The following is a 14131-nucleotide window of genomic DNA, read 5'->3' as shown; positions in this document are numbered from 1 at the left end:
TACTTTTCCCAGCATCACACTGCTATCACAATTTTATTCCTACTATCCTCATATATACAGTGCCCCATATTGCCATATATGCTGCATGTAGTTCCCCATATTCTGCCAATGATGCATGCATACAGGACAAAAAGATGCATTTCTGTATGAAAATGGACACTGAAGAGTTACATCCCACAAGAGATCAGCTGTAAATTAGTTAAGTGCAAGTTTCTTAAGCAAAAGAGCACAGAAGCATGTTCTCATGCTGTGAGCCCAATCGTAAGAGGACTATAGTCACTACTGGCAATTTCAACAAGCAATGCTCCAGTTTTCTCACTGCAAATGTCTTCCCAATACTGAGCAATAGTTGTTGCCTTCATTTTCTTCACAAACAAAAGCTGCCAAAAATCTAGATGCTCTTTTGAGCACTGTACCGACTATACAGCATCTACTACTCACAAGTGGTACCTTTGCCTGACCAGCATATTGGTCTCAAAAGAAAATGAAGTTCTGGTCTGGGTTCCTCTTCGCATATATTGTCTCAGCTAAGCGATATTTTTTTATCCTCTTGCTGTAGGGACTGTCACTCCTCCTGTGTATAAATCTCAGGTAGACTGGGGTCCTGTTGAACTGTAGTTATTTGGAAGTCTTGTGCTTGTATCACTCATTGTCTCACACAAAGGTGGCGCCTCAACCACTGCCAATGCTCATTTACCTCTAGTGGGTAAATCACAGGTGTCAAATCACAAGAGCCTACATTCTGGCAATTCTTTCATTGCTGGTATTTTATGGTAAAGTTTGGCAGAGTTCAAATAAGCAAGGAAATTGTTATCCATATTCACTTCAAACCAAAGCAGCAGCAAATATTAGTCAACTTCTGACTGTCCATACAAAAATTTGGAACAGGGATTATATGGTTACCTCTCAGAATTTTGGGTGTGGCGCATACTTTCCAACTATATTCTTTAGCCACAGTTAATGAATTTAATTTTTTAGGCGTTTGCATTATGATGTTCTATGAATTCTGAATGAATCCTATGTGGAGATTTTGCTCTCTGACAAGGCATTTTGCACATAATTTGAGTCCAGGCTATGAAACTTTAAGGGATCACTTTACACTCTATTCATCTACATTTCTCTACTTAAAGGGATAATTAATAGCACTGTGACCGTTTCTCATCATATTCACATATCAATAATTTATTTGGTTGAGTTTTCAATGACTTAGTATATAAACAGCTCTTTTATTCCATTATTTTCTATTTAAATAAAGTGATTATTGCAGAAGGGTACTCCTTTTCCCTTTTAACAATTTTGATCTGATTCAACACCATATTCATAGATATTTATTCTTCAACTGGTGCCGTTTAAAAGTCATTGCCTAAAAAAAATAGATTTTGTAAAGCTAGATTTTTACAGGTTTCCACAGCAAACCATTCACTTTATTAGTCACAGTAGTGCAACGTAGAAGGATATCAACATGAACTGCAGTCAACAGGTAGTCCTTTTAACAACCGTTATGTCATACAAGGTTTGGCAGTGTAGGAAAGAATGCAAAACAATGCATTTGTAATCAGATCCATATCAGCAAGACAAAGTTTTATTTTTAAAAAGTCAGTTTAAACATTCCAACTCATATTTTATCGTTTTTAGGATTAAATTCCCATTTACATCCATTTTAATCAGTGGAATGTTAAATTTGGATGCAAACAGCATAGCTTTTAACAGTCTGATGCAAGCAATATTGGTGTAGGTTGACAACCTAATAAGCAATCCACAGCCTAACTTTTCAATAAACAAAACATTAAAATTTTACCAACTATAGAGGCAAGCTCTAAAAAAAAAATAATATATATAAAACACGCAAATGTAGTCCAAATTATAGCATATGTGAGAAAGTATTTATTTTCAGCGTTTTGGAAATCCAAGTCATAAATATAAGTCATCCATTGTTACAGACAAGTAGTAAATTTCTCCAATAGCATTATAATAGAGTGGCTTGGAAGCAGACAGAGCAATCCCAGTCCTCAGGGTCCCCTATCAGCACTTGTTTACCATCTCTCTTTGCTGGAGCACAGATGTATTCATTACTGACTAACATTTTCAAAGATCCACAGGTGGTATAATTATTTCACATGTAACCTGGAAAACCTGCACTGTTATGGGTCCCTGAGGACTGGGTTTGGGAAACAAGATTTATCTCCAGATCCTGAGTTCTAAGAATGTACCTTGCAGTTTTGACAACCATCACTGCTTGAAGGACCAGTTTGTGTGCAGATAGCCAAAGACAAAATAGCCAAAAAAGGGTGTAGTCAGTAGCTGTTTCCCTTTCCTTAAAGCCCAAATTGACCCAAAAATAAGAACATTTACATAAAAAACACAACATAAAAGACTCAGGGGCAAAGAAGAATATGGAGTAAAATATACAAACAGCTTCTTTCAACTTAAAAATTTAGTTACTGTAACTGAAAATGCATGACTTTACTAGAAACACAGGGCCCACTTTCAGAGCAGTGCAGAAGATCTTAGAAACCTACATAAAGAACGAATTAACAGAATAAGGAGAGGATCTTAGGTTGAGATTATTCTCTCTTGGGTTTGAGTGTTGTTCTAGAACAGGGATTGGCAACCCCCGGCACAAGTGCCAGATGTGGCACACTGACCACTTTTGTCTGGCACGCCGGCGCTGAAGCTGCTTCAGTAAAGCAGCCGCGCAGAAGCTCCGTTTCGTTCTTTGGAATATGAAATATATATATATATATATATATATATACACCCAACCCCTGTTCTAGAATTTACAACACTAGCATATTGAAGACTCACTATCTAAAGCTCAACATGTCCAAAACATCTTCCATACACCCCAAATCACCATCACTCCTCAAATCTCACACGGAGTCAAACACACCACAATTTCCTCAGTCTTGCAAGCCCAATATTTTTGGGTCACATCAAGTCTTTCTCCCACCCCTATTGTCTCAACCATAATGCTTTAACACCACACTGAGTGAAGTCATTAACCCCTTATATTATCATCATTTGTAATAAGGTTATTCTAATCAGTATAATGGTATGGTATATCTCATATGATTATAGTGGGGGGTAAACCCACAGATATAGTTTGTATCTAATGCGTACAGGTGTACTTATTCTAATTAAATAAGAATATGCACCCCTGTACACAATAGCACAGTCACCTCTACGTACCTCTTATTTGTTCAAAATAAATTCACAATACATAATAATTGAATATACATCTCCTAAAATGAGTCCTTTATAGGGATCAATTTCATATAATTCAAGCCATCACAGGAATCTATCATCATTATAATTTATTTATATAGCGCCACTAAATCCACAGCACTGTACAGAGAACTTACTCACATCAGTCCCTGTCCCATTGGAGCTTAGTCTAAATACCAGACACACACAGACAGACTAGCGTCAATTTTGATAGCAGCCAATTAACCTACCCGTAGGTTTTTGGAGTGTGGGAAGAAACCATCTAAACCATCTATAAAGGGTTTGAGATGTATATTAACTTACCGTATGATTGGTTTAGAACAGTGTTCCAACCAGAGTCCTCAAGTACCCCTAACAGTGCAGGTTTTCCAGGACACAAGTGAAATAATTAGCACCACCTGTGGATCTTTCAAAAAGTGTCAGTCAGGAATGATTACACCTGTGCTCCAGCAAGGAGATATGGAAAACATGTGCTGTTAGGGGTACTTGAGGACTAGGGTTGGGAAACATTGGTCTAGAAGAATAACTAATTAGATTAATTTCCAATTTCTCACATACAAGTAACTGCAGAATTTGAGAAATAACTATAAATGTGACTGCATAAGGGTCCTGTGCCATAGAGCTGAATGTAAGCAAACATTAAAAGCCAAGGATAAAGAACAATAGATTAATAGCCTTATCCGATAGGCTACCTTGACTGCCCATCAAGAATCCACACCCCTACGTGACTGCACAGCAGGATAATAATTTTAAACCAATAGGAGACCGTAGCTAAGAAACATATCCGAGGAAGGGTGAATGCATAATGAAGGGGGCGTGGTTGAAACTATAAAAAGCCAGCAATTCAGACCCATTGGTTTGCCTTGACAAAGCAACTAGCAAAACACACGTCATCGAGACACCGCGTTCGCTACCTCATTAATTCTAAATAATAAACATTTGACCTCTTTGTAATTTAGCTTAGTACTGGATGCTGTAGGGTGATATCGATGATAGGAATAGGTGCCTGACTGTGCGCACTACCAGACATATACCCTAGTGTTCAAATGCTGTAAATCATCACTGAAACTTATCCTATTAATGTATATTGGAACACAGCTTATAAATAATCAGCTAGCCCTGCACCAAGGGGGGTAGCTGGAAGGAATGGGGAAGAATACTGTGAGAATATAGCTGAAGAACTAATAGACAACCTTTTACCTATAGAGAATAGGAGAAAATATAAAAGTCAAAAAATTGGTGTATTATAAGTGAACAATAATCCTATATTAGATGAACAAAACTGGATGAGATATATAAAATGCTTAACGTATACTAAAACGTAGCACCATTCATGCGAGACATATTTTGTCCTTATATACAACATGCAAAGTGAGTTCAACTAAAGGCTAAAAATTAAAAATCTTTCAATTAAAATTGACAATCAAGGTGAACAGGCTAACAGGTCAAGTGATTTAATATAGATTATAGAGTAGTGATGTGGCTTGACAGCAATAGTCTGAATGGATTAATAAATGTCATTATATTCTCTGTTAAAATTGCAAACAACTTTTTTTAATATTTCACTAGAAAACAAGTGTAGTGGAGTAAATACTTGAACATTCCACTTTTTAACGTATATCAATAAAGTACAAATGGAAATTTTATGTATTAAATGATTGGGATATGCTTGGAAGCCATTGATTGTCCATGGTACACAAACTTCTGTTCCTTTTAGTATGAAACTTTCGACCATAGCCAGCATTAACTTTTTCAGTAATTTGTGCTACAATAGATAACTCTTCTGTGGGATTGAACCAGACAGACTAACTTTGGCTCCCCATATACATCAATGAACCTTGGGCGCCCATGACCCTATCTCTGGTTGCCCTTCCTTTGAACACTTTTGTTAGGTACTAACCACTGCACACTGGGAAAAACTACAAGGTCTGCCATTTTGGAGATGCTCTGACCCAGCTATCTAGCCATCACAATTTGGCCCTTATCAAAGTCGCTTGGTCCTTACAATTGCCCATTTTTCCTGCTTTCAACACATCAACATCAAGGACTGATTGTTCACTTGCTGCGAGATACTTTTATTCACTTCATTTGTCAGTGGTTTTAATACTGTGTCTGATCTGTCAATGTTGGAAGTAGCTCTTGTATTGTAGAATTTTGTACTTCAGAATTAGGGGTTTCTTAACACACACAATTCCATGCTCTTAAGGAGATAAAGAGCAACTAAACTTAAAAGTGTTATTTTTGTATTTGAAACATGAAGGGTGGATAGGTGGGAGTGAACCAAACATATTAAACATTGAAAGCTATTTACCAACATTTCTTAAAAGTGCAACTCTGCACTAAAGCCATTGCAACCACACTATGATTTCATAGTCTAACTTGGAGTATGGAATGAAATCTAATTACTGATTGTTAAGATTTTTTTATCTTTGAACAATTTCAGAAAATAACCCTCATTTACAAACAATTGTTCTGTCATTTCTGTCTTTGAAAACCTGTGTGCTTTAAAAACATGTTTGCTGTTCATATTGGAGAGAGAAAAAATCTGATACTTACTGTACAACTTTATTGCAAATATATTCATATATTACCACTGACGAACCCTAAAATACAAGTTTTGTTTTTTTTTTCCTTTTTTAAATCTACTACATAAAAGGTTTAAGAGCCATTTAGAACGGAAAATATCTTGAATTAGGCAATTATGTCGGCTGGGAGGTATATTTTCTGTCATTCACTTTATTAAACTTTTATCAACATCTTGCAGAATATGGCTGACAGACCATTTGCACTCAGTCGCTTAACAAATGTAATTAAATTGTCAAACAAGTTTTGTAATGTCATGGGAACTTTAAAGCTGCTTTTCCACATCAATTTCTCTAATTTGGTGACTCCACTGGCCAGAGGCCTGAGCTTCTTCATGCAGCAGTTTTTCCTGGACTTTGCTGGTTCCATAATACTGGCCCAGAATATATATTTATTCACTATTTTGAAATGGCAAGGGAGAGAGGGTGTGAGCAGGCGAACTAATCTATTGCAGTTTCTAATTTCACTCCCACTCAAAACACCCACTCTGACGCTAAACACTGGCACAGTTTTCAGTCATGTTGTAAAGAAGGGTTCCCACTAAGGGAAATCACAAAGTTATTGACATTTGTGGGAGTTGTCACTTTAATATATTTGTAAACATTGTTAGTAGCTATTTTATATAAGGACATTTGCATTTTAGGACTAGTGGTCCTTTAGAGTAAAATGCATTTTGAGTTACGGGATCCATTACCAGATTTTTCTAGACTGCAATGTATCTATGAAGGGGGATATAAACACACAAAGGATATGGCACAGGTAAAGATGATCCACATAGCCTGGCAAAATATAAAGGAAACAAGCATGATCATAAGTGCTTTTGTTATTTTTCAAACTAACCCTTTAACCAACTTGCAATTACATTAAGAAGCAGAGAAGGGATGAACAGGAGTGCATGCTACATTTGGGCCATGGCGCACTCCAAGATGGTTTGCCAACTCAAGGCTTACTTAGCAGCATACATTTTTGTATGCAAGGACATCCAATAAGATTAAAAGCAGTAAAGCCAATTGCATGTATTCCAAGAGCACAAGGCTAAGTGCAGCCTCTAGTCCACTTTACCACCCAATCTGAGAGTAAAAACACTTTAAATGATTGGCAAAAAAATGAATAAGAAATACACGAGAAATTCAAACCCAAACCATGTGTCAACACCAATTCATGGGTTGCTTAGCCAACAATCAAAATTAGAAATAGAGCGAGTTGATTTTTGTTAACTCAATTTACAACATTCACCACAGTCTGCAAAGAAAGAGGAAAGCACAAAGCAAACAGAAGAAAGTTGAGCTGTTCCCAATGTTATTATACATTAGAGAAAAAAAATGATTAAGTTTCTCTTTAAAACGTTAAAATACAAATTGATCCAATATTAAAAAAAGAAGAAAAAAAGTAACATGCACAGACATCCCATTACATAACGGCAAGTTGTTTTTTGACTTCCCTCACCAATGTAAAGGAAAGATAATTTATCTATACAACGCTAAATACCTGTGATATTTTTCTTAGGCGAACTGTGCAGCCTTTTACCATCTTCAATGAGCTTGTTAGCATTTTTTTCTTTCAATCCATGCAATGTGCTGTCAAAAGAAATAAACTTGTATGACACTGTTGTTTCCGCAGAGATGGTATGATCTGTTTTGCTATTTGTTTCCAGTACTGGACTGAAGTTCTCAGATCCAGATAATCCCAGACGCTCTGAAGGGAGTTGAGCTGTGCTCTTAGGCTGTGTGACATTTTTTGAGGAAATTGGCTTTGACTCCTCATCACTATCGAAACCAAATGGATCCTCTGTAAGGTCATCATCATCATCATCATCAACTCTAGGTCTCTTCGGGATATCTGTGACTTCTGGTTTATGATTCTGTCTCTTCTGACTTACTTTGGCCACAAATGTGGTCTCTCCCCATTTTGTACTGAGAGTTGTTCGTTTGTTGGAAAAAACTTCATCAAACTTGGAGTTACCATTTCCACCCTTGCGGCTATATGTTTTCCCAAATCTTGATGTCATGTTGAAGCCAGTTTCATATTCTCTGTAAGAAAACATAGCATAATTATTTTTAACATAGGTTTTAACAGACACTATTGATAATTTTAATCACCATCAAGTAACCCCAGATAGATTTCAAAGCACAAACCAATATTAATCAAAAGTTCATTTAAACTAAGTTTTTGCAACATCCTCTGAATGCGGACAAAGGCAAATATTATGGTGGAGAAGAACATTACACATTGCTTAACTACTTGTCATCCTGCTGCAGCATGGCTCTTTAACCAAGACCATTTTTTTAGGTCAAATCCTCATGGCCGCGGACACATGCCAACACATAAACTAAGGGATTCCGTTCATAGCACTCAGATCACCAGTACATAGCAAAGCATTTCCATTGGAAACAAAAAACAAAGGAATATAAAAAAAAATTACTTTACTATACTTGTGAAACTGGCAGAAGACAAAAACAAAAATGTAATCACGAAAAGGTGAAAAATCTCAGGATATAAAATTCCAATCAAGATCAAAAAGAATATAAGAAATATGCAAATACAGATTCATGTGTCAGGAAAATGTTTCACCAGTTTGACCCACTCTACAAGAACAATAATGTGCACAACAAATAAATAGGTAAACCCGATTAAGCACACCACGGTGGGGCTGACCCAAAGCCGACAACTAACGTCCCAGCTTTTAGCCAGGAAACGTTACAAATAAAACCAAGTCGTCCCCCGTCCCCCCTTTCTGAAGCCAGCGAAAACATATATCCTTGCTCACTAGTTACATCAACATGCACACATACACACAGAGTGGACATGATGATTTTCCTTAGAATTTCTTGCTGGCATCACCTTTGCTTGTAAAACATTAGCAGTTTGACAGTCTTGGTCATTCATGCTCCTGCCAAACGTGGCCCAACTATGAGCCCTCTTTCAAAGTTACTCCTTTTCCAGCCATAATTATAGGTAGCCAAGACAGTCAGCAATTTTATACTTGACCCCGTGATCATGCTGGGATGTTATTTGCTTATTAATGCATAAGCCAGAGCTGCGTGGAAGCTCTTGCTTTGAATATGCTTTGAGTCCCTTATTTACCCAGGTCGTCTATAGTTTTTTTTTATTTTTATTTTTTTTAACTACATGTACATTCCACCTGAAAACCAGGGTTTGCTTTTCATACATCAGGCTATAATAAAATCTGTGGAATTATTGTGGTTTATTGCTACAGTCATATGTGAACATTGCTCATTTCAAATTGAAATTGTTAGCGTATATTAAGATGAAAAATAAACCACCTAAGAATTTTTGCTTTTTCTTATAGATGGCTAGAATGATTGGAAAAGGAGTAACTCTGAAAGAGGACTCATAGTTGGGCCAAGTTTGGCAGGAGCATGAATGACCAAGACTGTCAAATTGCTAATGTTTTACAAGCAAAGGTGATGCCAGCAAGAAATTCTAAGGAAAATCATGAGCATAGGGCAACTGTGGGAGAAATCGCTTACTCCAGGATTGTGATATTTGTGCATTAATTTAAAGTGTAAGGGGACATAACAGGCAAGTTTCAATGTGGGACACTAGAGCTCAATGGTAAAAGAGAACAGATAATGCACTACCCAGCAGTGGAAGATTATATGGTCAGATGAATCATCCTTAGTCATGCTCTTAACAAATAGACAAGTGTGGAACATATGTAAGGAACTCTGCAGCCCTGAGTGCTTGTTTCCATCAGTTTAGAGTGGATCTAAAAAATTTCTTTGAATATTCAGTTGTAATTATTCAGTTTAAAAGGCAAGGTCAAAGTAATCCCAACTTAATGGTAAGAGTCATCTTTAGCCTATATTTCAGCATTCTTTCCTAACGAGAGGAGTGTCTTTCATGATGACAAGGCCCCCCATCAATAGGTCACGAGGGATGACCGAATGGTTTGAGGAGCATGATAGATACTTACGTTATCCATATCTTTTGGCCTCCTCAGACAACAGGTCTAAAACTAAAGGAGCATTTATTTGATTTTCTGAAACAATACCTCCGAGTTTTCCCAAATAGACATTAGTAACTTACTTGAGTCAGAATGGTGCTTCATCACCCTACGCAATTCCAGACATTAGTAGACTCAATGCTATGGAACTTACATTCATACTATACTGGTCACATGTGGTGTCCCAATATCATATAAAGTGTTTTTTTTTTGGGTGCCTCCATTTTCTGTTACTTGCTTATCACAAAAAGGCATGTTAGGTAGAATGAAAAGCTTTTGCAATGGTGTATTTTTAAGACTGCATTCCTATGTAGGGTGAAAAATTACTATCCTCAGTTTCCCTTATTACAGACCCAAAGGCTGCTCCATGCAGCCTTTCTCCCCAGGATCTTTAATTTGTCTCAAAACCCCACCAAAAACGGGGACGGTGTGGAGAAGCATATGGCTCAAAAGACCAATACAAAGCCACACGCACTGGCTTCCTATTGGTCCATGCAGCCACTTCCCCATTCAGGCACCATTTTAAAATGCCAAATAAGCGGCATACACATGGGTGCGTTAGAACTGTAATAAGAAAATGTGCAATATATATATATATATATATATATATATATATATATATATATATATATATATATAATGCCTAAACTGTGTAGAACAGAAACTGTAAGCATTAATGATAAGGGCAGCATTCAAAAATGTTACACATGAACGTTGCAAAGCTACCCAATCAGTCAGTATAATACAACTCAGGCAATGAAGCAGAGAAATAGCTCATTTAGTATAGCATAGACCACAGTGTAATCTATTGGAAGGCCTTTGCTTTAAAAACATATTACATTAACTGCAAAACAGTACTGCAACAGCTCAAAATGGTTTATTAAAAAAAAAAAAAAGAAAAAAAAAAAAAAAGAGATGATTGTCTCATCATTAAGATTGCATACTATATGGGCAGAAAAAAAGACAGAAAAAAATCTAAATAGCTATAGTTTTTTTCCAGATCCTAAGTAGCCAAAATGGCACATACGTCTCTCCATCCACATTTCAGTAACAGACTACATTTCATAGAAACATCACAATCACATAAAATTCATTCCTACAAGGTTTTCTACCGTAGCTGTTAGAAATCCCAGCTACCAAGAATAATCAAAAACACATAGAAAACATTGCTCACATTTATTTACAAAATCACCAACATAAATGTTTGTCTAAGGCAAAACATAAATGATTGTTTTCATTTCACCAGACAGACCATATCATAAATAAAGATATGTGATAGATAAAACAGTGTTTCATTTATTCTGTATGCCCGTCTTTCTACAAACAAATGTGATGAATCTGGGGACTGTAAACAACCCACCATTTCGGATTTTAAAATGATACCCAAAGCTGTATCAAAACCTACGGTGTAAACGTGGACACTGTTCCAGTATTGGAAACGATTATTCTTTCTACAGTGGACTACTAGTTTTGGGGGTGCTGTCATATGAAGGAAGTATATAAACACTGAAAACCCCTGAAGTTAATCCCAAGGCCGCTGTAAAGTTTCCTGCTGTCTCCCGCAGGCCCCATTCAGCTGAGCAAACTTCCCAGAAACTCGGCCCTAAATAGCCGGGAGAGCTAGGCCCCAAAGCGCTGGGCGAGAGTGACAGGACTGTAAGGGACAGTGTAGCCAGCCGCCAGGCATGCGGTCCCTACCCCCTCTAACCCTCCAGGGAAAAACTCACACGCTCTAATCCCCTGGGCTCCTCGCAGAGCTCGGCCTCCTCCACTCCACCGACGCCCGGTGTCACCAGCAGCCGCAGCTCCACTCGCCCACTGCGGACCAGACCACAAATACAGTACGGAAAACTGAGATGAAATCTCCGGCAGTTATTATTTAAACAGGGCCCGGGAACATCCCTCCGCCATTTGCCCCCCTTCCGTCACTACGCTCACACAGCACCCGGCCAGCCAATCACCGGGCGGTTTACTAAGCCATTAACCAGCAACGAACACTGGGCAGGCGCGTATGAGGGCGTTGAACCTCAGTGACGGATTCAGAAGCACGAAGGAGTACGGCGTCTGGATCACAAACACGGAAGTTGCAGTGCATGCTGGGACAAGTAGTTTTTTTTTATTGTTTTTGTTTTTGAAACACATTAGTCAATTCTGTAGCATGTTATGTGTCTCTATTTGAATTTTGTTAACTGTAGGAAAGTGCAGCAACCCGTGGCTCGCTAGATGTTACAAGACTACTATCGTTCCAAGTAGTTCTGGGATTTATAGTTTCTCGACAGCTGGGGAGCCAGAGGTTGCTTACCTTACTAGCTTCCCTAGCTCAGCCCTTTGCCTCCAACTAAAGCAAGTATGTAAGTGATTTGTATAAATTGAAGATGCAGCAGTTATAGTTGTCAAATGGAAATGTTAGTGCTCTGCTAATTGTAACTACAAAAATGTTAAAGAAGGCATATATAGCTAATTCACCATTTTACATGAGGCAGATTAAATATATTTTGGGAAAAATACAATTTTTGGGGGGTTAATTTGTTTTTCTTCTAACATCTAAAATGTGTAGACATTGTGGAGTTTGCACATAAAAAAAAATATATAAAAAGTTAAATGAAATGTTAACCTTAGAGAAAATTAAATCTGAGTATGTTCTAATTTCTGTGTTCTGTAACGTTCAGTCATGGCCAAAAGTTTTGAGAATGACACAGATATTATTTTCACAAAGTCTGCTGCCTCAGTTTTTATGATGGCAATTTGCATATACTCCAGAATGTCATGAAGAGTGATCAGATGAATTGCAATTAATTTCAAAGTGTCTCTTTGCCATGACAATGAACTTTATCCAAAAAAACAACATTTCCACTGCATTTCAGCCCTGCCACAAAAGGACCAGTGGACATCGGGTCAGTGATTCTCTCGTTAACATAGATGTGCTGGCAATGTCGGGTTAAGTGTTTAAACACTTAACCTTCCGGGGTCCGGACATTGCCGCTTTAAATTAAAAGTGATAGAGGGTGCAATGACGTGAAAGTCTACTGACAGACACCGTATTAGTCAGAATAACTTACGGTCAGCATCCTGCTGCGATCGGAGATCTACAGCGTCAGTATGAAGGTAAGTCTGCTTATATTTAAATCGTTTTTTCACAGATTCGGATTTTAAGTGGAGGACTCCTCGGTGCCAGAATTTTCCGCACCGTTAAAGCGTACCCAACCCTGTAACTTTACTTCAGTATATCATAGCAACTTCTGACAAACAGGTCTAAAAACACTGAAGCAGCAAACTTTGTGAAAACCAATACATGTGTCATTCTCAAAACTTTTGGCCATGACTGTACTATAGTCCTATAATATACAGTATTTCATAATTTTTTTCTTTTTTTAAACACATGAACATATTCACAAAATGATAACATTAATAGATTCATAGAAAACATAGAACTGCATATAATATATAATGGCAGAAAAGAACCTACAAGTCAATCTAGTCAGAGTTGATCAGATGTTTGCAAGGATACTCTCTGATTTAAATGGTTTCTCTTAGGTAGGGGCGTGTCCCTTGAAATGTCCCCAGATTGACGGAGATATGTTGGGTTGGTGTGTGTGGGAATCCAGGCAGCAAGTAAGACTTGGGAAACAGGCAGTCTTGCGGGACTGAGACCTCATCAACTCTGATTTGCCTTATTAGTATGTTAAACACAGTCTGTGATTGAGTATGTGACATTGCAGAGATTTGAGCACATACTGTTGGGCATACTAATATTTGAAATATTGAATAAAGTAAAAAATTATACAAACAAATAAGGATCGTAATAATCAGTGAATATTTTTTCGTTGTCTGGGGTAAATATTGCAAAATTGATGCAGCCAAAGACACTGACAAAGTTAAATACTGTAAATAGCCAAAATACTGCATACAAATTTGGCCATCCCTTTTATTTAATTCGCTGCTGCTGGGAGCTTGTTCCATAGTTTTATCACCATGGAATAAGCTTGCAGTAGCAATTGTATTAAATAAAAAAGTATTCTTTAAATTACTTTTTCAGATAACCTCTTTCCATTGTGAAAATACTATGGGTGATTTTTGTTGTAGAGGAACATGTGGTATAACATCAGGTGATTTGATCTATTAAGGAATGAGGAGACTGGGGAATAAAAAAAGAATAAAAGTCAAGTAATGAATCATCATGGAAACGTTTTGGGCCTGATTTAGAGTAAGTCCAACTGAGGCCCACAAATATGCACCTTGCCACACCATGCAAGCGCAGTAAAATGTACCTGCACGTAGAGTTCTGGTTCCGACACGGAATTGAGCTGTCCATAACTAATTTAAGTTCGGGGCACTCAAGCAATTAGGCAGGGGTTG

General features: G+C 37.5%; 1 protein-coding gene across 2 annotated transcripts in view; it reads right to left on the bottom strand.

Annotated features, from left to right (window-relative positions):
- WAPL (WAPL cohesin release factor) overlaps positions 1-11784 on the bottom strand; it is a 97928-nt gene extending 86144 nt beyond the window's left edge. The window contains exons 1-2 of one of the 2 annotated variants that reach the window (XM_075217025.1): positions 11503-11784; positions 7297-7838 (exon numbers count right to left, since the gene is read on the bottom strand). In XM_075217025.1, the coding sequence (XP_075073126.1) occupies positions 7297-7816 (520 nt within the window). In that variant the 5' untranslated portion in view covers positions 7817-7838; positions 11503-11784. The remainder of the gene's footprint in view (positions 1-7296; positions 7839-11502) is intronic. The other variant, XM_075217026.1, reaches the window with a different exon arrangement.
- Positions 11785-14131: the final 2347 nt, after the last annotated feature.

The sequence above is a fragment of the Mixophyes fleayi genome, chromosome 6, assembly GCF_038048845.1.
Source record: "Mixophyes fleayi isolate aMixFle1 chromosome 6, aMixFle1.hap1, whole genome shotgun sequence".
NCBI classification, from domain to species: Eukaryota; Metazoa; Chordata; class Amphibia; order Anura; family Limnodynastidae; genus Mixophyes; species Mixophyes fleayi.
The sequence above is the reverse complement of the archived record's forward strand: the minus strand, read 5'-3'. Positions and strand labels throughout refer to the sequence as shown.